The 26607-nt window shown below is 36.8% G+C and overlaps 1 protein-coding gene across 5 annotated transcripts in view; it reads right to left on the bottom strand.

The window, feature by feature from the left end:
• Positions 1-26607, bottom strand: part of Drosha (drosha ribonuclease III) — a 146456-nt gene that overhangs the window by 52889 nt on the left and 66960 nt on the right. For all 5 annotated transcript variants that reach the window (XM_074077679.1, XM_074077682.1, XM_074077684.1 and 2 more), the window contains 5 exons: positions 25431-25530; positions 23638-23745; positions 8483-8590; positions 7589-7727; positions 6959-7019 (listed from right to left, as the gene is read on the bottom strand). In XM_074077679.1, the coding sequence (XP_073933780.1) occupies positions 6959-7019; positions 7589-7727; positions 8483-8590; positions 23638-23745; positions 25431-25530 (516 nt within the window). The remainder of the gene's footprint in view (positions 1-6958; positions 7020-7588; positions 7728-8482; positions 8591-23637; positions 23746-25430; positions 25531-26607) is intronic.

The following is a 26607-nucleotide window of genomic DNA, read 5'->3' as shown; positions in this document are numbered from 1 at the left end:
TTTCTTTTTATTTATTTATTTTATTTTATTGTTTTTACATTTACCCATGTGTGTATACATTGTTTGGGCCACCTCCCCCTCCCCCAACCATTACCCTGAACACACAGTTTCCCTAGTGTGTTTACTAGTCCAAAAGTAAACAGTCTGGGATAAAAGCAGTATCATGAATGCACTCTTTCCTTTAATACTTTTTTATTGAATGCCTGTTCTGTGAAAGGTACTAGTTACAAAAAAGAAGGTGAAAAATGAGTAGAACCACAGACCTTCAACATCTTCAGAGTTCAATAAAGAAATGTAGCCCCACACATATTATAACACAAAAGGTTGTTTTAAACAAGAGCATGCACATTAAGTACTGGCAGGATTTGAGTAGGATGACAGGCCGCACTGGCAGTCCAGAGGCAACTGGACAATAAGGACAGCACGTGGAGAAGGGAGAGGGAGTGCCTGACAATGCAGGACAAGTCAGCCTTGCTAGTGCGTGGAGAGTCGCATGAATAAGAAAAGATGTGGCCTGTGGCCAGGTCATGGGAGCTGGGACTTCCAGGTGGGGCAGTCTGGCCTTTGTTTAGTGCTTTGGAGCAGATTACAGCTAAGAACTACAACTGAGGCACTAAAAATAGTAAGACAACTAACTGCAAGGCAATCTGAAAGACAACTGTCAACAGTGTGCAGGATGTGGCAGAGTCAGGAGACTAGAAGAGCTGGGTCAAGAAGCCCTGGTTTGGCCCTTCACCCATGCCTCCCTTGGTCTTCACCTTCCCATTTTGAAACAAGTAGGAAGAAACACGATACTCCACAGAGCCTACTAGCTCACTCTACTTCTTACTCTTGATTGGGAGAAGATCAAACCACAGAGTTTTAGAATTTTAGAGTCTGCTTCAAAGATAAACAAATACTTCCAAGGAGCAGAGACTTCTGCAACAGTAACTAACAAACAAACAGAAGAGAGGCCAAATTCAAGTGCATAGTATAAAACTAATCTATAATCCCTAAAAAACCTGCCAGGTACATCCTGAGACCCTTGGCCATTTTCAGTGTACATCTCACTTTTATCTTCACTGAAGCACTTATCTTTGTCTCTCTTGTACTTGTGCTAGGTTTTTGTTTCTAACATTCTCCCACTACCTGAGGCAGTCACTACTGTGAGTGGGGGCTTTGACTTACTTACTGCTGGATCTCCTAAAATACCTACAAACTTGAAAGGATCTAGACAAATGTCTATTGAATTAAGTTTGTAAGAACCTTCTTAAATCCAGCTTCTGACACTGTGGATGACTGCAGACTGCCAGCTACCAGTAGTCAAATAGCATCAGAGCCTTGAGGCTGAAGCTGGGAAGCTCTTTCTGAACAGATACTTGGAGTCAACTCTGCATCAGTAAAAAACACTACATTCACGGCAAGAGGCTATCAGCACAAGAAGCAAGGCCAGAAGTTCAAGGACAAGATGGACTATTTGTTCTCTGTTGATGGTAGCATCCTCATAATACTAAATTCAGAGATCACACAATTTCTCAGACATCACTCCTTTTGTCATCTCGTTCTCTGTCTTTCCATCCAAAGATGTAATTTAGGTACTGACAACTATGCTGTGGGTAGATAAGGCAAAGATAATTTAAACTAATATTTTCATAAATGAAAAATAAGAGTCTATGGTATGTGTAACCTCGTTAGAGGGGAATATAGGGTTCCTCTTATAAAAACACAGAGCTGCATGGATTGGTAGAATCAACATAGCAAAAATGTTGATACTCCCAAAAGTAATCTACATGTTTAATGCAATTCCCATCAAAATTCCAATGACATTCATTAAAGAGATCGAAAAATCTACCGTGAAATTTATATGGAAACACAGGAAGCCACGAATGGCCAAGGCAATACTCAGTCAAAAGAACAATGCAGGAGGTATCACAATACCTGACTTCAAACTATATTACAAAGCAATAACAATAAAAACAGCATGGTACTGGCACAAAAACAGACATGAAGACCAGTGGAACAGAATAGAGGACCCGGATATGAAGCCACACAACTATAACCAACTTGTCTTTGACAAAGGAGCTAAAAATATACGATGGAGAAATAGCAGCCTCTTCAACAAAAACTGCTGGGAAAACTGGTTAGCAGTCTGCAAAAAACTGAAACTAGATCCATGTATATCACCCTATACCAAGATTAACTCAAAATGGATCAAGGATCTTAATATCAGACCCCAAACTCTAAAGTTGATACAGGAAAGAGTAGGAAATACTCTGGAGTTAGTAGGTACAGGTAAGAACTTTCTCAATGGAACCTCAGCAGCACAGCAACTAAGAGATAGCATAGATAAATGGGACCTCATAAAGCTAAAAAGCTTCTGTTCATCAAAAGAAATGGTCTCTAAACTGAAGAGAACACCCACAGAGTGGGAGAAAATATTTGCCAACTATATATACATCAGACAAAGGACTGATAACCAGAATATATAGGGAACTTAAAAAACTAAATTCTCCCAAAACTAATGAACCAATAAAGAAATGGGCAAGTGAACTAAACAGAACTTTCTCAAAAGAAGAAAATTCAAATGGCCAAAAAACACATGAAAAAATGCTCACCATCTCTAGCAATAAAGGAAATGCAAATTAAAACCACGCTAACATTCCACCTCACCCCTGTTAGAATAGCCATCATTAGCAACACCACCAACAACAGGTGTTGGCGAGGATGCGGGAAAAAGGAACCCTCTTACACTGTTGGTGGGAATGTAAACTAGTAAAACCACTCTGGAAAAAAATTTGGAGGCTACTTAAAAAGCTGGACATTGATCTACCATTTGATCCAGCAATACCACTCTTGGGGATATACCCAAAAGACTGTGACACAGGTTACTCCAGAGGCACCTGCACACCCATGTTTATTGCAGCACTATTCACAATAGCCAAGTTATGGAAACAGCCAAGATGCCCCACCACTGATGAATGGATTAAGAAAATGTGGTATCTATACACAATGGAATTTTATGCAGCCATGAAGAAGAGCAAAATGTTATCATTCGCTGGTAAATGGATGGAATTGGAGAACATCATTCTGAGGGAGGTTAGCCTGGCCCAAAAGACCAAAAATCGTATGTTCTCCCTCATATGTGGACATTAGATCAAGGGCAAACACAACAAGGGGATTGGACTTGAGCGCATGATAAAAGCTTTAGCACACAAGGGAGGGGTGAGGATAGGTAGGACACCTAAAAAATTAGTTAGCATTTGTTGCCCTTAACGCAGAGAAACTAAAGCAGATACCTTAAAAGCAACTGAGGCCAATAGGAAAAGGGGAACAGGAACTAGAAAAAAGGTGAGATCAAAAAGAATTAACCTAGAAGGTAACACACATGCACAGGAAATCAATGTGAGTCAATGCCCTGTATAGCTATCCTTATCTCAACCAGGAACACTTGGTCCTTCCTATTATTGCCTATACTCTCTCTTCAACAAAATTAGAGATAAGGGCAAAATAGTTTCTGCCAGGTAGCGAGGGGGTGGGGGCGAGAGGGAGGGGGCGGAGTGGGTGGTAAGGGAGGGGGTGGGGGCAGGGGGGAGAAATGACCCAAGCCTTGTATGCACATATGAATAATAAAAAATATATATATATTGAGGTAACATAAAAAAAAAAAAAAAACACAGGACACCCTACAACACAGCAGGGTAAAATGAATCCATGGTGAAAGTGTTCCTGAGGATAAGGGCCTTTTATATTAGATAGGTCTTCTTCAATCTTTGAATCTCAGAGAACACTATACAGAATCATATGTTCAACTTCAAATGAGAATTTTAAAAGCTCTGTCCTGCTTTTTTTTTCCTTGATTGAAGAGAAAGATGGTTTGGTCTACATTAACTTCAAAAGAGAGCAACTTGAGGCGAGCCAATTTAAAAAGAAAAGTGGCACAGAAGTTGAACATCCCCAATCCAAAAATCCAAAATGCATAATGTTCTAAAACCCCAAACTTTTCAGGCACCATATCAGTGCTTACAAAGTTTTAGATTTTAGAGCATTCAGATTTTTGGATTAGGGGATACTCAAATCATAAAGATAATGAAAATATTCCAAAATCCAAAAAAGTCCAAAATCTGAAACAGTTCTAGTCTCATGAATTTCAGATAAGGGATACTCAACCTGTATGAAATGGTAAAAAAGTAAGATGTGCTGTCATCCCTAGCAATTCTCTTAGCTGTGAAGACCTGGTATCATCTGAAATAATGGGCTCCATTCTCTGTCACTCCTAATGCTACTCTATCTACCTTTAATCCAGTGTAAGTCATAGCCTCAGAGCCATAACTATTCAACTTCTCAATTAAAAAAGAAAACTGACTTCAAGCCATCTCCTCCACTGGCTTTCAAAATGCAACCTGCTATAATCACACACAAACATAAGGGTGCTAATGAGTTTACACAGACCCAGCCCACTTCCTTCCTAGAAGTTTCAGAGACTTGTGTCCACACAAAGTGAGAATATCAGCATATAAAGAATAGTGTCTTATAAAAACCAAGAAATAAAATAAGGAAAGCCAATCTGTTAGAGCTTCCTTCCAACTCATTCTATGAGTTGGACAAAAACATTACATAAAATCTATAAACCAATCTCTTACAAACATAGACACAAAAATCCCCATCAAAATACTAACAAAAAATTCAACAGCACATAAAAAAGATTGTACACCATGATCACGGGGGATTTATCTCAGGAATGCAAGGTTAGTTTAACACACTAAAATTAATCATTGTGATATACACCCTATGAGTAGACTAAAAGAAAAAAACATGATTATCTCAATCCAGAAAAATGCATGTAAAAAAATTCAATACCCTTTCATGATAAAAATACTCAGCAAACTAGGAATGGAAGGGAACTTCTTCAATCTATTAAAGGGGCTTCTGTGAAAAATCCACAGCTAACATCACACTCAGTGCTAAAAGGCTGAATGCTTTCCCCCTAAGATTAAGAAGTCAAGGACTTGCTATTAATACTTCAATACAGTATGGCAGGCCTACTTGGAGCAACTAAAAAGCATCTAGATCTAAAAGAAGAAGTAAAACTATCTGTACTTGTAGATGGTAAAATCATACATACCGAAAATCATCAGGAACTCACAAAAAATTATTAGAGGTAATAAAGGAGATTATCAAATTTACAGGATACAAGATCAACATACAAAAATCAATTGTATTTTTCTACACTTTTTAAAGAAGACTTAAATCAATGGAAAGACATTCCATGTTCCTGGGTCAGAAAATTGAACTTCAAGATAGTATTTGCTCTCAAATTGGTCTACAGATTTAATACAAATCCTATCAAAATCCCAGGTAACTTCTTAGCAGAAATTAAAAAGCTAATCCAAAAATTCATGCAGAAATGTAATGGACCCAGAATAGCTAGAACCATCCGTAAAAAGAACAAAGTTGGAAAACACACACACTCTTTTTCAAAACTAACTACACAGCTACAATAATCAAGATGATACAGTACTGACATTAAGGACAGACATACAGATTAATGGACTAGAACTAAGAGTTCAAAAATGAACCTTCACATTTTCAACAAAATATCAAGAAGATTGAGTGGGGAAAGAAGAGCCTTTTCAAAAATGGTGCTGAGATAACTGGATATCCACACAAAGAATGTAGCTGAATCCTCTCTGTATCAGACCACATATAAAAATTAGCTCAAATGGGTCGAAGACCTGAATGAATGAAATAAAACTACAAAACTCAATGGTTTCTTAGATATAACACCAAAACCATATGCAACAAAACAAATAATAAACTGGACTTTATCAAAACTTCTGTTTCAAAAGACATTATCAGCAGAGCAAAACATTTTAGAATAAGAAAATTTTTTTGCAAAAAAATACATCTGATAAAAGATTTTGTCTACAATATATAAAATTCTAACTCAGTAACAAAAGTAACATCATTAAAAATGAAAAAAGTAACTGAATAGATATTTCTCTAAATATGAACATGATAAGATATGAGCCATCAGGAAATGCAAATCAAACCTACCATGAGATAATACTTCATACTCACTAGAACAGCTGGAATCAAAAGGACAGGTAAGCCAGGTGCTGATGGCTCACACCTGTAATCCTAGCTACTCAAGGAGGCAAAGATCAGGAGGATCTCAGTTCGAAGCCAGCCCAGGCAAATAGTTTGCAAGACCCTATCTCTAAAAAACCTATCATAAAAAAAGGATTGGTGGAGTGGCTCAAGGTGTAAGCCCTGAATTCAAGCCCCAGTACTAAAAAAAAAGAACAGATAATAACAAGTGTTAGCAAAGATGTAAAGAAACTGGAACAATGACATGACTACTGCTGGGAATGTAAGGTGGTGCAACCACTTTGGAAAACAGTTGTCAGTTCCTTAAAAGATGAAGCAGATTTACCATAAGACCCAGAAATTCCATTCTAAGGTAAAGGCACAAGAAATATCATAGCATGTGTCCACACAAAATGTATACACAAATATTCAAAGCAACATTATTCATTAATTCCCAGAAAGCAGAAAGAAGCCAAATGCCTATTTACTGATGAATGGTATATGCATATCATGGGATATTATTTGGCAATAAAAAGATTGTCAATTGATCATACTTATTTCAGTCAAATCCTGAAAATACTGTGTTATGTAAAAGAAGTCAGCCACAAAGGACCACATATCATAAGATATTATGAAATGGTCAGAACAGGCAAATCCAGAGATTGAAAGTAAACTGGTAATTGCCTAGCGTTGGACAAATTAAGGGGAAATGGAGCCTATTAACAGGTATACAGGTTTTGATGAAAATGTCATAGGATTAGAAAGTAATCAAAGTTACACAATTTTGTGAACGTTCTACAAAAAAACTGAATTATAGACTTTGAATAGGTAAATTACATAACATACAAATTAGTTCTCAATAAATCTGTTTTTTAAAAAAAATCTACTTTACCTTGAAGGAGTAGGATCGTCTTGGCCAAGGCGTGACATAATATTTATTAGGGTATTAATGCCTATTTTGGGAACAAAACACAAATACAAAGGCAAATACTAGTATTTTAAGAACATCATATGACAGGTACAAAGAAAATTTTCTAGGGGTGGGGTGGTGGTGCATGCATATAATCCCAGGTATTCATGAGGCAGAGACTGGGAGGATGGTAATTCGAGGTCAGCCTAGGCAAAAAAGTTAGTGAGATCCTCATCTCAACCAATAAGCAAGGCATGGTGGTACACACCTGTGATCCTAGTTCTGTGGGAGGCCACACATAGGACTGCAGTCTGAGGCCAGCCCTGTGGTAGAGCACCTGCCTGGCAGGAGGCCCAGAGTTCAAACCCCAGTACCATGCGCGCACACACACACAAACCAACTTGATAGAAGAAATTTTTCTAAAAAATTCACCTACCTTCATTATAATGCTTTCCCCAAATTGAATGTTATTTAGTATGATTCAAGAAGCACTAGACAATGAGAGGAGTAGATTCATCCAGGGAACTACTGTGGGGGAGGGGTTGATATAATTTACACTAGGGACCACAGGACACGATATGAGAGCAGAATCTTAAAGTCATCCATACAAACCTTTCTTCCTCATGTGCATGTGATGAACTTTTCTGTCTCCATATTTAGGCTGCCGAATTCCACAGTTAGATAAAGAATTCCTGGCGTGATCAGGATTCATTCCAAAATTTAAATGATGACTGGGATGAGTCATGGCCAGCTAAAATTTCAATGAAATAAATTCAGTCTCAAAAATTCAGCACAGAAGCATTTATATCATTTCAAATGACATGACAAAGGGAGCTATCTGCCCAATCTTTTTTTATTTTTTTGAGGGACTGGGCTTTGAACTTAGGGCTTCACACTTGCAAAACAGACACTCTTACCACTTGAGCCACACCTCCAGTCCATTTTGCTCTGGTTTTTTTAGAGATGAGGTCTCTTGAACTATTTGCCCAGGCTGGCCTCAAACCACAATCCTCCAGATCTCAGTATCCCAAGAGGTTAGGATTACAGGCATTAGCCACCTGTGCCCATGCCAGTCCAAATTTTAAACCCTGATCTTTCCATCTTATCTCCTCCACAATCAAATTTCCAGAAATTTGCAAAACTTCTTCTGAAAACAAACCTAAAATCCACATATTTCAGAGAAGAAATAATCAACATCTGGAATAATCTGTAAAATAATCTGTAGAATACTCAACATCTGGAAAGAAGACCCATAAAGAAGGAAATGCAGAATGAGGTGCTCAGCATAGACAGGCAGATTATAGCTTTAGCCGTAAAGGGACAGCCTCAAATAAATGTGACAGAAAGGGTTTGAAAGCAGCAGAGGCAAACACGGTACAGCAATAGGGTTATGTTCCCAAACATCACTGTCACATCCCACACAAGAGCCCATTTACACCACTTGTAACATACACGGTGAATTTCCCCTATCTTATTATGCGAGTATTACAGGAGAGTAGTTCTTACCTGCAAGAGACAACGATCTTGGAAAGTATATCCTATCAACTTGTCCAGGTGCATCAGGCATTGGTGGTAGCGTATATGATGGGTCAAAACGGGCAGCATCATCGCATGCTAGGAAAAAAATACTTTAATGTGTTTAACTCTATAAAAATTTATTAAAATGTCCCATTGCTTTTACAACAAACAAGAACTATTTTCACATCACAAATTCCACCCTGCATAGTCCTGAAGCAGTATGCTGGCTGTGTGACAGCTTGAAGAATCATCTAGGAGGAGCAGTACACTATAGGTGTTACAGGTATAGTCTCTGGAATCAGAATACCTAGATCTTAATCCTGCATTGCCACTCACTCACTGTTAACATGGGGCAAGTTATTTTATCTCTTTGTAGCTATAAAAAATGTAGCTAATCGTAGGGATGATTAAAAGGATTTTAAAAAAATACAAAAATCTTTTTTGCTGTTGTTTTGCTTTTCTTTTTTGAGACACGGTGTCACTATATAGTCCAAGCTGGCCTTGAACTTTTGATCTCCTGTATCAGTCTCCAGAGTGCTGTGATTACAGGCATGTACTACCATACTTGGCTAAGAAAATCCTATATTAAGGCCTATTAGCCCTCATTCAGGTATGAACAGCTCTGGTTTCATCATTATTCAGCAGGGCACCCTCAAGTATCATGCATTTTGTGCTTCCTTTTCTCTAATTATAAAGGAATGGGTTATAACCACTGTTCTTTTTTCTTTAGAGTTAAGACATTTTTGAGAATCAAAGGAAAATGACTCCCCAGAAATATGCACAAATATGCAAAAGTTGCACGTAATTTTAATATGCTCGCAAATCCCCATATCCTATCACTATTCTTTAGGTAAGAGAGCTTCTTAACCTAACCAGATGATTCCCAAAGGTACCCTAGGATTAACATGTAATGATCTAACATTCCAAAAACAACTTTATAAAACCACCAATACAGTTAAGGCACCTGAGGACATGGAACTTTATATTTTTGCTTCAATTATTTTCAACTAGTTGATTCCTTTTTGGGAGATGAGTTCATGAAAGGTGTATCTTTCTCCTTTCTTTAATAATGTTTTCCAAAAACTCAAGAGAATGAAGAAATCATTCTTATTCATCAGAACCTAGAGGATGGGCACAGCCCACGGAATGATTGACATTTGCTTTGTATCATTTCAATCTTTGAAATATTTTAAGCTGACATTATTTAAAAATACATTTGATTTAAAGTACAGAACTCAGTTCCCTCTATTATTAGCTTTAAAGAAAGACTGATTCTACTAAATAGGATCTGTAATCAATGGAGAGTCTTTCCTACCAGATCAATTCAATAAAGTACACATTGAACACGTCAAAGTACAAGGTGTTACTACATTTGTGGAAAATAGAAAGGACGAACACACTGTTTCTGCCAACAAGGGTTTCCTAGTGCTATACCATTATGATCTGAGTTACTGGCACTTTGTCCTCTTTGTCTTTCTAAGTACTATATTTTAAAACACAAGAATATGAACATCAAGTGTGCAACCAAAGTACACAGTATACAGTTCTCCAACTGTTCAAGTACCAGGGAGTTCAGGGCAGCTGGAGCTAAGAGCTCAATGTAAGGGCCATGAGGACTGGGCACCTTTCTGAAGTGTGAATTCAACCTAGTGAACTGTACTTCTTTTTTAATACCTCCTTGTGAGAGATGAATCGTTATCAGTCAAGAAAACAGTATCTTTTTTAGAGTTCACTCATTATTTAAAAATTACTGTAACTTCAAGCCTAAATCTGTCTCCCTGGAGGACTACACTTTTGATTCTAGCTCTACCCCTAGAAACAAACAAAACAGTTCATGGCATGATCCCCCACCTTCTCTTAGCTAACCTACACCTTATTTCTTTTAAAATTTTCTCATGTAAAATTGCTCCAAGAAATGAACCAAGCCTTGTATGCACATATGAATAATAAAAGAAAAAGGAAAAAAAAATAGAATGTAATATTGACAAAAAAAATTAAAAAATTAACATATTTCTGATCACAAAAATAAATAAATAAATAAATAAATAAATAAAATTGTTCCAAATAGAGCCAGTTTCTCCTTCCAAATAGGCGTTTCTTGTGAGTACCATGGAAAGGTATATTGACCCACATCCACCTTGACCCTAGACGAGCAGTCTCAATGTTAGCTGAAAGACATATGATCTCTAGTTCAGTTAAAAATGTATTCAATCTTTACCATGTTGAAATAGTTACTGTACACCTTTACTTTTTCTCCTAACTCATGGGAACTGTTTTTAAGGGGGAAAATAACTCCTTTGAGACATTGTGAGAAAATGGCCGTGTACAGTTTTCAAATCCCCTCAAATTCTCCCACAAAAATCAAGCCACTAAACTAGCAAAACCAAAGACCTCTGAACAATCTATGTGAAAAACCAGATTACAAACAATGCCCATAAACCAATAAATAAAGACTGGGCAAGGACAGAGCTACACTGGTCTCAAGCATCTGTGTAAGAAAAAAAGGGAAAGTAAGAGGGCTTCTGGAGGCCCTTAGAATGGAAGAACCCCCAGGTTAACAGCATGTATTCTCTGGAAATGTCACCAAAATGAGAGAGGGCTATGTACAGCCAAATTCAGTGGGTACGTATAGGAGGGCAGACCACTGCTGGAGAAACAGGAACCCTACATACACTTAAGGCTAAAAGTGAAAGCTCCCTTCCATGGTAAAGCTCCACAAACCAAGAAAGTGCTGAGAATAAAAGACACATCCCAGAAGAGCCACAATAAAGGACCAGGAACAAGAAAGTCTAAACAAAGGCAGAGGGGTTTCAGGATGAGGCTACATTTTCAACACTCTGCAAAAACAAACAAGGAGCTCAGGACCCACAGATCTGTCCTGACTAACATCTCCTTCCAAGAAGCACAAGGAAAGAGTTTGTTTATTTCACTTAGTTTATTTAATATCTTAAAAAGCAACAGAAGAAAATCATGATCAAGTTCCATCTAAGGATTTTATAAGGAAAAAAAAAAGGAGACAAGAATACCATACCCGTTGATGATAAGGATGCCAAAAAAGAAGCTGCAACCTAATATTTCAAAACAAGCTAAAAGAAATTAAGAAAACAAGAAGAGCTATATATGAGGATTACGAGTAAGTATTTCAAGAGTTGATATAGAAGATGGGCAAGGAAGACACCAGATGTATATAATAGGAGTCTTTAAACACATAACGTATAAAACTCATACTGTTATGATACTTTTAAGAGCAATGTTTTATGCCAGAAAACACACTTCAGATTAATTAAAGAAAATGTGACCCAGGAACTTTGTATTCATCCAAATTGACCTCTAAAGATAAAGGTCACAAAGTGTTACGATCATTCCCGAAACTCAAGGATCATTATTTCCATTATCCCTCCTTGAAGAATGTTAGAAAATGAGATCTAAAAAATCAGATAAATAAATAAATAAAAGCGGGGAGACAGATACTCACACATAACCTTGATATACATTTTTACCAATCAGAGATAATAAGTCAATATTATAAGAAATTAAGTACTCTAACATAGATTAGTACACCCACCACAAGATGAGAAAAGAATAAGAAGGGTGGACATAAAGAGGGGTAGGCATTATGGTACATACCTATAAACCCAGATATGTAGGAGGTAGAGGCTGGAGGATCATAGTCCAAGGCTGGCCCTGAGAAAAAAGCACAAGACTCTATCTGAAAAATAAACTAAAACCAAAAAGGCTAGAGGTGTGGCTCAAGTGGTAGAGTGCTTGCTTGGCAAGTGCAAGTTCCAAAGTGGGAGGAAAAAAAGTAGGATAAAGTTGTGGTACACCTTAAGAATTAACTTACAAGCCATGTGCAGCAGTACACACCTGTAATCTCAGCCCTTGTGAGGCTAAGTTCAATGGTAGCCTAGACAATAAAGCAAGACCCTATCTCAAAAACAGAAAAAAAGAATCAACCTGAAGTTAAATCAGATACTGGATAAAAGGGAAGATTATGTGTGAGAAGAAACAAATAGTGGCTATTTTCAATAATAAATAATAATATTCACACAGAGAGGGGGAAGCAAAGGAGAAATTTAATTATAAATTAATAAAGAATTTGTCATAAACTAATAGAGGTATGAACTTAATTACACTATAAAGGTATTTAAGGTAACTATATAAGCCTTCCTAAATACAAAAAGAAATATAGAAAATGGAGGGGGGAAGCAAACACAATTGATCTCATAGTGACCACATAACATAAATGTCTGTCCAAGAGGAGGCCAAACATCAATAATCTCTTTATATTAGTATGATGTGATCTTGTGGACACACTGTTAAGTGAAAAAAAATCACAGAAAAGTGGGTGTTTAAGATGCTACTACTGACCTAAGAAAGGGGAGCACACACACACAAAAATATACATACACAGTGATGCACACATAAGAACACTTCAGTCAAAAAGGGATTGCACAAAGGCCAGTGGTTCTTTAAGATTAGAACTAGGGCTGGCAGAGTAGTCAAGTGGTAGAGTGCCTGCCTAGCAAGCCTAAGTCCTGAATTCAAACCCTAGTACCACAAAAAAAAAAAAAAAAAAAAAAGATCAAAATGAAGTTGAAAAATTCCTAACACTTAATGACACTGGGGCCCTTGAATGCCATAGCACAACACATAACTTACATGTTTGTGGTGATGCTAGTGAAAAAAAATCTACTGTGCTGTCACATAGAAGTAGAGCACATATAACTGTATACAATACTTGATTCTTGATAATGATATAAATGACTACATTGTTGCTTATGTATTTACTACACTATACTTTTATATTGGAGACTATTTCTACTTTAAAGAAAACAAAAGGTACAGTAAAGCAGAATGGCATGTTACACTGGCATCTCCTGATTGCATCAAGAAGCCACATCAAGTGATCAACCAACATCGTCTAGGTTGTGTAAGTACATTCTATGATGTTCACCCAATGAAACCATCTCATGATGCATTTCTCTGAATGTTTTCCCATATGAAGCACTGAATAACTACAAATACTTGCTTACATGGAAATGAGAAATAATTAGGTCATTTTAAAAAGATGGTTTTCCTTTACCATTGAATAACACCATAAATCAAATGGGCCAGACAAACATTACAGAGTATTCCATCCTGCAACAGCACAATATACATTCTTTTCCGCAGCCCATGGAACTTTCTCCAAAATAGATCATATCCTAGGGCACAAAGCAAGCCTCAGCAAATATAAGAAAATAGAAATAATACCGTGCATACTATCTGAACACAATGCAGTAAAAGTAGAACTCAACAACAAAAGTAAAGACAAAAAACATGCAAAGAGCCGGAAACTAAATAACTCATTACTTAATGAAGAATGGATCATCGATGCAATAAAAGAGGAAATTAAAAAGTTCCTGGAAGTCAATGAAAATGAAAACACAACCTACCGGAACCTATGGGACACAGCTAAGGCAGTCCTGAAAGGAAAGTTTATAGCCATGAGTGCATATATTGAAAAGATTGAAAGATCCCAACTCAATGACCTAATGATACATATCAAACTCCTAGAAAAACAAGAACAAGCAAATCCCAAAACAAATAGAAGGAGAGAAATAATAAAAATAAGAGCTGAAATCAATGAAATAGAAACAAAAAAACCATACAAAGAATTAATGAAACAAAAAGTTGGTTCTCTGAAAAAATAAACAAGATCAATAGACCCCTGGCAAACCTGACTAAAATGATGAGAGAAAAAACCCAAATTAGTAGAATTAGGAATGCAAAAGGGGAGATAACAACAAACACCACGGAAGTCCAGGAAATCATCAGAGGCTACTTTGAGAACCTATATTCAAATAAATTTGAAAATCTAAAAGAAATGGACAGAGTTCTAGATACATATGATCATCCAAAACTGAACCAAGAGGAAATTAATCACCTGAATAGATCTATAACACAAAATGAAATTGAAGCAGCAATCAAGGGTCTCACCAAAGAGAAAAGTCCAGGACCTGATGGATTCTCTGCTGAATTCTATCAGACCTTTAAAGAAGAATTGATACCAACCCTCCTTAAACTGTTCCACAAAATAGAAAGGGAAGGAAAACTGCCAAACACATTTTATGAAGCCAGTATTACACTTATCCCAAAACCAGGCAAAGACACCTCCAAAAAAGGAGAACTATAGGCCAATCTCCTTAATGAACATTGACGCAAAAATCCTCAACAAAATAATGGCAAAAAGAATTCAGCAACACATCAAAAAGATCATTCAGCACGACCAAGTAAGCTTCATCCCAGGGATGCAGGGGTGGTTCAACATACAAAAATCAATAAATGTAATAAACCACATTAACAGAAGCAAAGACAAAAACCACTTGATCATCTCAATAGATGCAGAAAAAGCCTTTGATAAGATCCAACATCATTTTATGATAAAACCTCTACGAAAACTAGGACTAGAAGGAAAGTTCCTCAACATTATAAAACCTATATATGACAAACCTACAGCCAGCATTATACTTAACGGAGAAAAATTGAAACCATTCCCTCTAAAATCAGGAACCAGACAAGGATGCCCACTATCTCCACTCCTATTCAACATAGTACTGGAATTCCTAGCCAGAGCAATTAGGCAAGAAGAAGGAATAAAAGGAATACAAATAGGTAAAGAAACTGTCAAAATATCCCTATTTGCAGACGACATGATCCTATACCTTAAACACCCAAAAAACTCTACTCAGAAGCTTCTAGACATCATCAATAGCTACAGCAAGGTAGCAGGATATAAAATCAACATAGAAAAATCATTAGCATTTCTATACACTAACAATGAGCAAACGGAAAAAGAATGTATGAAAACAATTCCATTTACAATAGCCTCAAAAAAAATCAAATACCTAGGTGTAAACCTAACAAAAGATGTGAAAGACCTCTACAAGGAAAACTATACACTTCTGAAGAAAGAGATTGAGGAAGAGTATAGAAAGTGGAGAGATCTCCCATGCTCATGGATTGGTAGAATCAACATAGTAAAAATGTCAATACTCCCAAAAGTAATCTACGTGTTTAATGCAATTCCCATTGACATTCATTAAAGAGATTGAAAAATCTACTGTTAAATTTATATGGAAACACAAGAGGCCTCAAATAGCCAAGGCAATACTCAGTCGAAAGAACAATGCAGGAGGTATCACAATACCTGACTTCAAACTATATTACAAAGCAATAACAATAAAAACAGCATGGTACTGGCACAAAAACAGACATGAAGACCAGTGGAACAGAATAGAGGACCCGGATATGAAGCCACACAACTATAACCAACTTGTCTTTGACAAAGGAGCTAAAAATATATGATGGAGAAATAGCAGCCTCTTCAACAAAAACTGCTGGGAAAACTGGTTAGCAGTCTGCAAAAAACTGAAACTAGATCCATGTATATAGATTAACTCAAAATGGATCAAGGATCTTAATATCAGACCACAAACTCTTAAGTTGATACAGGAAAGAGTAGGAAATACTCTGGAGTTAGTAGGTACAGGTAAGAACTTTCTCAATGGAACCCCAGCAGCACAGCAATTAAGAGATAGCATAGATAAATGAGACCTCATAAAGCTAAAAAGCTTCTGTTCATCAAAAGAAATGGTCTCTAAACTGAAGAGAACACCCACAGAATGGGAGAAAATATTTGCCAACTATACATCAGACAAAGGACTGATAACCAGAATATATAGGGAACTTAAAAAACTAAATTCTCCCAAAACTAATGAACCAATAAAGAAATGGGCACGTGAACTAAACAGAACTTTCTCAAAAGAAGAAAATTCAAATGGCCAAAAAACACATGAAAAAATGCTTACCATCTCTAGCAATAAAGGAAATGCAAATTAAAACCACGCTAAGATTCCACCTCACCCCTGTTAGAATAGCCATCATCAGCAACACCACCAACAACAGGTGTTGGCGAGGATGCGGGGAAAAAGGAACCCTCTTACACTGTTGGTGGGAAAGTAGACTAGTACAACCACTCTGGAAAAAAATTTGGAGGCTATTTAAAAAGCTAAACATTGATCTACCATTTGATCCAGCATTACCACTCTTGGGGATATACCTAAAAGACTGTGACTCAGGTTACTCCAGAGGCACCTGCACACCCATGTTTACTGCGGCACTATTCACAATAGCCAAGTTATGGAAACAGCCAAGATGCCCCACCACTGACGAATGGATTAAGAAAATGTGGTATCTATACACAATGGAATTTTATGCAGCCATGAAGAAGAGCGAAATGTTATCATTCGCTGGTAAATGGATGGAATTGGAGAACAACATTCTGAGTGAGGTTAGCCTGGCCCAAAAGACCAAAAATCGTATGTTCTCCCTCATATGTGGACATTAGATCAAGGGCAAACACAACAATGGGAATGGACTATGAGCACATGATAAAAGCGAGAGCACACAAGGGAGGGGTGAGGATAGGTAAGACACCTAAAAAATTAGCTAGCATTTGTTGCCCTTAACACAGAGAAACTAAAGCAGATACCTTAAAAGCAACTGAGGCCAATAGGAAAAGGAGAACAGGAACTAGAGAAAAGGTTAGATCAAAAAGAATTAACCTAGAAGGTAACACCCACTCACAGGAAATCAATGTGAGTCAATACCCTGTTTAGCTATCCTTATCTCAACCAGCAAAAACCCTTGTTCCTTCCTATTATTGCTTATACTCTCTCTACAACAAAATTAGAAATAAGGGCAAAATAGTTTCTGCTGGGTATTGAGGTGGTGTGGGGGAGAGGGAGGGGGCGGAGTGGGTGGTAAGGGAGGGGTTGGGGGCAGGGGGGAGAAATGACCAAAGCCTTGTATGCACATATAAATAATAAAAGAAAAAAAAAGCAATTAAAAAAAAAAAGATTCCATCTCCTGTTCGAATGGTTACCATCAAGAACAAACAACAAATGTTGACAAGAATATGGGGGAAAAGGAACCCTCATATACTGTTGTTGGGAATGCAAATTAGTACAACCACTATGGAAAACATTATGGAGGCTCCTCAAAAAACTAAAAATAGAACTAACATATGACCCAGCAGTATCACTCCTTGGGATATACCTGAAGAAACATAAATCAGGTTACAATAAAGACACCTGCATAGCAATGATTATTGCAGCATTATTCACAATAGTCAAGCTATCCCACAACTGATGAATGTATTAAGAAAATGTGGTCCTTATATACAATGTAATTTTATGCAGCCATAAAGAAGAATGAAATTTTGTTGTTTTCAGTAAATGGATGGAACTGGAGAACATCATCAAAGGTGAAGTTAGGCAAGTTCAGAAAACCAAAGGGTACATGTTTTCTTCATAGGTGGATTATAGGCCCAATACAAATATATATACATACAAACATATACAGAACATGTACTCAAAAGTAGGACTATAGAGGACCAAGAGAGGAGGAAAAGAAGAAAAATAGCGAATAATAACGAATACATTACATCTGTTTAGGAACAAGACACAATGAAATATACTAAAAACTGTTAAGTAACACAGGATTGGGGGAAGAACAGTAGAGGAGGTTAGTCTGACTTAAGCACAATGCATGGATAGGTATTATACCAGGGCAAAAATCCCACCGACCAACAAATAGATACCTAAACAGTGAAGGACAAGAATGAAAAACAGGTCATGCTAAAGAAAGGGTACTAAAAGGATGGGGAGTGTAAAAAAAGGAAGATGAATATAGTTGATGTACTTTCTATATGAGAATGAATATAGAATATTTAAACTTGTTGAAATCACCACAAGAAGAGGACAAAGGCAGTAAGGAGAAAAATGAAGGGGATGAACCAATTTGGAATATAATACATATATACATGGAAGTATCATAATGAAAATCCCTGTATAGCTATCTTAAAGGAAAAAAAATGTCTTTTTTCAAACGGACAGAGAAGTAAAACAAGTCCTGTCTCAGGGTAGGTATCAGTGGGAGGGGACAGGATATAAGGAAAGGGTGGAGGGTGAATATGGTAGAAAGTACTCATGTACAAAAATGGAAAAATGAGACCTGTTGAAACTATTCTGTGGTGGTGGGGGGCGAAGGGAGAATAAAGGGGGTGAATGTAACTAAGGAGGGTGTGAATCTAAGATATATTATAAGCACTTTTGTAAATGTCACAATGTATCCCCCGTATGACAATAATAAGCTAATAAATATAAATTTAAAATTTTTTAAAAGATGGTTTCCTTGCAAGTGTGGGGGATGTGTACAAAGAATAAGACAGAAGGAACAGATAGAAATTGCATTTCTGGAAAATATACCTGCCTCCTAAATCAGACTGCGGAATCATGTAAATGTTTTGCGTAATTATGCAATAATTCTTAATTTATTAAAGGAACTCTTAAAATCAAAAGTAAAATAAACAAATCTGTGTATCCAGTTTGTAGTATGTCCACAAGTGACCTTAAAACCTGGAGTAACTGGAGTAACCTGGAGGACTGGAGTTAGGGCTCAAGTGGTTGAACACCTGCCTGGCAAACGTGAGGTCCTGAGTTCAAACACAGATACCACAAAAAATAGAAAACAAAAGAAGATTCAACACACAGTAACCTTAGTGTATATCCCTGGTAGGATATACCTTGACATAACCAAAGACACAAAAGGGAATAGTTACAAACAGCTATTGTTTAATAATCACACTGCTATTCTGGGACTACTATTTGTATTTTATGGAATAAATCAAATGGGTAATATTTTTTATTTAGTCCTATATAGGGACTATATAGGACCTCAGAGTAATTAAATTATTGATTATGGAAAGATTGCAGAGGGAGGGTCAAAGGGCTGAGACAGAGTCTCACTATGTAGTCTAGGCTGGCCTTGAACTGGTAATCCTGTTTCCACCTCCTGAGTTCTGTTATTAGAAGTATATGCCAATGGGTAGATAGAAAGAAAGAAGGGAGGGAAAGAGGAAGGAAGAGGGACACCTGACAGAGGGAAAGTGGGTAAGTAAGTCCATAGTAAGGAAGAACATTGACTTTAGGATGTGACAGGCTTGGGCTGCGTCCCACAGGTTTGTGACACTGAGACACTAGCCAGTACGTCTCAGTGGCCCTCCAAGGAAAAAACTGAACTTAAATCCAATCACTGGTGTTCAACAGAACTTTCTATAAAGATGCAAGTATTCTATGTCTGTGCTATTAAAAGAAGCACTAACTTATGTCCAGAGTAATCAAAATGTAGCTGAGGCAACTGATTCTCTAATTTCAAATTTAAATAGCCACATATGGCCAGTGGTAACGTCTTGGACAGAAGTTTTAGATCTAACAACTAATTTATAGGAAATTCGAGGGGCTGAAGCAATGTTAAAAGGCAATTAGCAAAACCCAGACCAGACTGCTGAAACACCATAGACATGGCTCAATTTGTTCAACAAACATTTACAAGGAGAAAAAAATGAAAAATGGAATGAGAATCTATAAACTAAAAACTTAAAAGACATCAATCACTATGTATTGTTCTTGTTTGGACCCCAATTCAAACACACTGAAATAAATGTAATAGAAAATGTGAACAGTATGATATCTAATGATACTGAAATGATGCTGAGAATTGTTAAAGCTGAGTAACAGGCATAGTGTTTGTTATATTTTTCTCTCTAACCTCCCATATGCTTTTAAATTTTTCATAATAAAAATATGATACTAGTAATTCTCTGTCAGACCTAGTCTTTATTTACTTATTTATTTTTAAGGTCCAGACTGTCCTTGAACTCACAATCCTCCTGCCTCTGTTTTCCGAGTCTGGGATTGCTTGTACCACCACACCTGGCCCAGTTCGCCTTTAATCAAAAACTTCTTTCCTTCAAGGCAGACTATGGCTCTAGGAAAAATCAAGTATGTCACTGAAAAATCCAAATTCCTTTGTTAAACAATACCCGTGAATCTATTTGTCTCTCAGATCAAATCCAGCCTCCCCCCAGTCTAACGTCAAAAACTCTTCCTTCAATTGTCCAGAATCTCTTAATTCCTGGAGGCGTTTCACTTTTTAGCCATTCCTTGGTTAGTCACTGAGCAAAAGTACTGGTTTGACAATGCATGGCAGCCTTCCATTCCATTCCATAGTCACTCAAGGAAGACAGCACACTCATTGATTTGTCCAAATACAGCTCTCTGTTCACTCAATTCAAACACAACCCACAACTCAGGTCTTCTTCTCCATGCCAACAGCAGTTCTCCAAGTACCAGAGCCTCCTTTTCTTCCTCAGCAGTTACAGTGGCCTCAGTATGGCTCAAGACTCATAGTGGTTACACGACCATGATGGCACAGTTCCTTGTGTCACGTGATGCAGTTTACTGGTTTCCACAGGCTACCTTGTCAAGACAGCAGAGGGGCCAGGTGCAGAATCTAGCCAAATCCTATTCATAAGTACACTGTCCGCTCCTGAGTTATCACACTGGACTCTTTAGTCTCAGATACTGGTTTGGATTTCTGACTTTTTTCCTCTAACCTATTCAGAATTCACTCTACCAAGCAGCAACAAAGAAAAAATCCTTCAACAGTTTCTCTCCAAAGCTGGTGGCAAGTATGCATTCAGTTCTCATACAATCACAGGCTACAGCGCCTGCCCCTCAGTCTTCATTCTTCATAACACTGGTTAGGGCACCATGTGGAATGTTCTCACCTCCTCACAACCCCTATAATTCCTCTGGTTGGGGCACCTGCTGGTACTACGGCTGCTCTACCTCAGATGTATCACAACGGTTTCATCTCCTCCAGCAGCCGGACAGCAACACAAGAGTTTGCCAGCCACCTAACAGCGAGTATTACTAATAAGCAGTAGGTTCTGTATTGATGAACCACCAAATAGAGGGGGGAAAAAAGAAAACCATCCCCCTCAAAAAAAACCAAAAAAAAAAAAAACAAGGATTTTAGAGAAGAACTTGGTCTTTCCATTTTTGTTAAAATTAAGTATAAGCCTATCTACTCATAAGCTTCAGGGTTATTCCAAGTATTCAGTGTATGAATTCATTTAATGGCTATTTCTCAATCAGATTCTTATTCGTCATTAGCAAAATAGCAAAAATACTAACTGCTTTATTTTGAATGTTTTAAACTGGCATCTGTCATCTTATTTGGATTATACATACCAAAAGAAAACATTTATTCTAGGATAAGAAATAAAATATAATTACAAGTTAATGTTACTTGCAAACAAAACAAAAATCACTGCTTTGTCTCTCTTATAAAGTTGCAAATTTTACTAAAAAGTATTAAAATCTTTACAATCTAAATCATTAAGGACAAAATAAAGGTGAAGTAAGGAATAAAAAATGCTAACATGTGGATCAGGATATAGCTTATGGTAGAGTGCTTTCCTAGTATTCACAAGGCCCTGCGTTCTATCTCCAGTACCAGCAAAAAAATAAAATAAAAGTTGACATGCATTATGTGCAGACTGGACTGCACACACATAAGGGAAAGACTACCCTATCCTAGAAATAAGACAAAAAATAGCCTCAAAATATACTCATAGAACTTTAATCATTAATACTACATAGTGGGAAGTTTCATATGATTTCTTTACAAAAAACAAAAAACTACAGGGAACAGCTTTGTTGCTCCCTACTGTTTACCTAAGGAATTTCAAGACAAAAACTTCAACCAAAACATTTAACTAACCTCCAGATACCTTATGAAAAACTGTTAGGGATCTTTGTGCAACACAGGTAAAATAACTGAGAATTTTTAAAACAAAAAATTTCTAGAAAGGGAAAAAATATAATTCGTGGCAAAAATTCATAGTTAAAATGAACCTAAAAGTTATATATTTGTCAACAATTTTCTATAATCTGTATCAGAAGGAAAACTTTCTGACCTTTGATATACAGTAAGACAGCTTAAGAGAAAACAAGTAAGAAGGAGAATCAAAGGTTCAAATGACTGGCACCAAAGGAGTAATAGATTTAACAGTTTTCTCATGGTCTGCAGTCATGCTGTTTCTTTACTACTACAGTTATAAAAAGAAATACCACCTTAAAACCACTCTGGAACAACACTGACTTTTGTCCATTCTGGACGAAAGCTTTTGGACAGCAATTAGAAAACAAATTGTACAAAAGTTTTAATTATTGGATAGAACTCCACTGTTCAATATGATAATTAAATGCCAACATTAATTTTTTTTAAAAAATTTATTATGATGAAACAAATACCTAATTTGCCTGAACTCATTACAAAACACACTATCATCCAAATAGATAAGCGGGAGCCTAAAAGTATTTAACAAAGCAAACTGCATTACCTGCCCAGTCTGAATACTCATTTCAGACTTTACTCTCATTCTCATGGAGTGCAGCCAATATCAATTATGACAAAAGAATCAAGAAAAGAGCCACAGAATATACTGGTTTGAGGAAATATCTAATCTGGTGTAAACTCCATGCATAGGAAAGGAAAAAATGCTTATTAATAAGTCAGGTGTTTTTGTTTGTTTGCTTTTTTTTTTGGTGGTATGGTGTTTGAACTGAGGGCCTCACACTTGCTAGGCAGGCGCTCTACCACTTGAGCCACTATAGAAGCAACGAGTCAGTTTTACGTAGCTGAAATGTTTCTCTGTTGAGTTCACCCATGGAAAAAAAAATACTATCATTTGGCTTAAATATGAAATGTATGCTGATTCTGTTTATTAATGCCTTCAATTTTCTGAAGTCTAAATTTAAATCATTGGTCCAGAAAGTTTATATGTTCCAGGGTCTAGCTTAATGGCTACTGGATTACCTTCTTTTGCAAAAGTACCTATACGCATGCTGCAAATAGGAATGTGCATTTGAGTGTAGACTTGTCTTCATCCAAACTAAAGGGACTGAATGTAACACTCATTCACATACACACATATGTACATATATATATGCATGTATTTTCAGTATATATACATACTCCTCCCCTCCTTGCTCCATTCCCACAACAAAAACAGACGCAAAAACGAACAAAACTCAAACAACAGAAAACACTATATGGCTAGCATTCTACTTAGCCTCAGGTAGTCTGTTTCATAGAAACGTCTCAATCAGGAAAACCTCAGTGCCAGTGCTTTTAAGAAAGAGATATGTGGTCAAAATTGGGTTCTGGGTTCTCAGAAGTGTCATCACCTGACAGACATCCGAACGAATGCCAGTTTTCCAAAATCCTTGGCTACTTAGCTCCACTGTTACTTCTCGTCTCATTGTGTTCTTCTGTCGTATTTTTTGGAGTGCTTCCTAGAAAAGAACTCATTATGATAAGTAATTCAATTGCTGTGAAGCATTATTAAGTCAAACATTAGGAGATAAGTTAGATGCACTCAATATATCCTTACATTCAAGTACTCAAACCTCTTCATGCAAAATTACAGTATTTTATTTGAAATGAAGGCCACAATGTGTGAAGCCTTGAGTAACCACAAACGGAAAATTCTAAATCAAATCACCAATCTCACGTACTGAAAGAAAATTTACTCTTACTGATAAATGAAACAATATGTGGTGTTTGAGACTTGAAATCAACATGTAAAAACTGTATTTATGTTATACCTTATGTTAACCATTTCCATCTAAAGAAACAATTAACCTACTATTCACATAATTTTAAAACTGCCTTTAATTTTTCAAACTCCTTATACTCTTGCTGCAAAAGTACATTTTATTCAAGAATAAGAAAAAGAGAAGCCAGGCCTGGTGGCCCACACCTATAGACCTAGCACTTGGGAGGGTAAGGCAAGACTTGCTATGGGCTACGTAGCAAGACCCTGTTTCAAAAAACAAAACACAGAGCTGCCAAAGTGGCTCAAGTAGTAGAGCACCTGCCTACCAAGTACAATTCCCTGAGTTCAATCCCTAGTACTGCCAAAAAAAAAAAAAAAAAAAAAAAAAACCCACAAAATAAAAAAATCATATAATTCAAAACTTCACCTGTGAGAAGTGTTTCAGGGATTCTTTCATTTAACTACTCTTCAAATAATTATTAAAACACAACTTTATATTTATATGCATGCAATTTAAAAATATTGCATAGGAATTTAACAACAACAGAAACTACCACCATTGATTTAGTTTCTATCATGGGCCAAATACCACGAGAGGAGGGATGTTAAACGGAGCATTTCAGAAGTCTACACAACCACCTTTTTACTTGGGTGCACCAACAGAGAGACATTTCAGTCATCCTCTCAGCCCTAGTGCCCTCCTTTATAAAGAGCCCGATGACTCAAGTCACAGTAAGTGACAAAGCCAGAATGCAAATGTTTTCCCAGCTTCTAGGCCTTGCTCTTACACTACCACAACAGAATAAAACACAAAACCTGTGTTAATACTAAATGCATTTATTCTTAGAAGTTAAACTCAAACACAAACCCTGGAATACAGGGGTAATATTACTCATTAGTAAAGAAATATGAAACCTTACAAATTAAGTTCTCATTGCTGAACTGACAGATTAATGGAAAGACAACCTTTTACAACCTTAAAACAAAGAAATCTTAGTAAAACCTAATGTTGAGTAACATACACTAAAGGCTGATTTAGCAAATGGTAAGTTTTCTTCAATTTCTATAAAGAATATATTTAAAGGCTTTAGGGTATAGCTCAGTAGTAGATCACTTGCCTAGCATACAAGTACATGAGGTCCTGGGTTCAGCATTGCAAAAACAAAAAAAAAAGATATGTTTGATTCCCAAATGTAGTAATTCATTAAAAAACTGGCCTTTTTAGGCCAGTAAAAACATTCCCTTAGATACACAAAACATTTCTTTCAAGCAAACAGAATTCTAACATAGGAAGGACAGTGAAGTATGATTTCTAAAAAGTACTTTTCCACCTTATTCTAGAGCATAGTGTGACGTAACAATCTTGAAATGTATCTAACATGCATCATCATTAATCATCAAAGAACAAGGTTCAACACTGACCTCCCTCTGTGCCAGTTTCTGTTTGTCAGTTTGTTTGACTTTGGGACTGTTTGCTAGGAGGTGGCGAAGTTTCACATAACTCTTCCACAGTTTTTGGTACCTGAGAAAAAGGACAGACAGATATCTTAGATAAAGAGAAGGCAAACAAAAGTGAAATAAAACCAAGTATTTTAATAGATTTGATCAATCATAAATTACATTTGTTTGAATATCCTTAATGGCAGCAAACCTGAATTTTAAGGAATTACATGGTTTTGGGGTTTAGGGGTTGGATGGCCAAGAGTCATCCAGAACCTGGTGATTAAGTAGATTTCTACTTATTTAGGTTGAAAATGAGGTGTAGCTACATGGATGAATCTCTGGAAACAATCTCAAAGAACACACACAAAAACACTTTAGCCAATGGAAACATGCCCTCCTCTTTCTCACTGTCACCTCTTTACAAGTGAAAGATTCTATTTAATTTTATTTATTTTTTATTTTTTTAAGTTTGTTCATATTTATTTTGTTGAGAGAAATCCCTTTCTTTAATAGGGACAGTCAGTTGAGGAGTACTAGATTAGAGAACCCTATTTGTGCTATACCCATGCCACAAAGCTGGATCCATTTTTTCACTAGTAAGGGGGAAAGGCAAATGGTGGGCACCAACCAGTATTTACCATTATAAAAAGTAGCATATTTCTTGTAGCCAAGTACAAACCTGGATCAGTAAAAAGGCTACTGCTACAGATAGCATCCTGGGAATGAAGAAAATATGCCGTCCTTTATCAATTCACAATCCTGCCATCTGAAAGCCAACAAGAGCCTCATCACATTCTACTAACATTTTTCTGACAAGAAGGGATTTGCAAAAGATTTCCTGTCATATCGAAACTGCTCCTTTCTTGGCCTGAGCTGGGCCTCTCCTTCTTTGATAACATTTTTTTTTTCTTTTCTTTTCTTTTAGAGAATGGAGGAAATAAAGAAGTACTTACACAGTGCCTGGTTCACTGCTTCATACTTTTATCCAAAGGGGGGAAAAAAAGAACAAAACCCTTTAGCCTCTTCTAATATATGTCAGCCAGAACTGTATTTATGAATTGAAAATCTCCCAAGCCCTTTTCTCCCACCATGAATTCTTTTTTTAAAAAATTAAGTCAGGCAATTGTTTGTTTAACATGGTAGGAAATCCAAACAC

This window comes from Castor canadensis, chromosome 6 (genome assembly GCF_047511655.1).
Source record: "Castor canadensis chromosome 6, mCasCan1.hap1v2, whole genome shotgun sequence".
In the NCBI taxonomy this organism is placed as follows: Eukaryota; Metazoa; Chordata; class Mammalia; order Rodentia; family Castoridae; genus Castor; species Castor canadensis.
The sequence above is the reverse complement of the archived record's forward strand: the minus strand, read 5'-3'. Positions and strand labels throughout refer to the sequence as shown.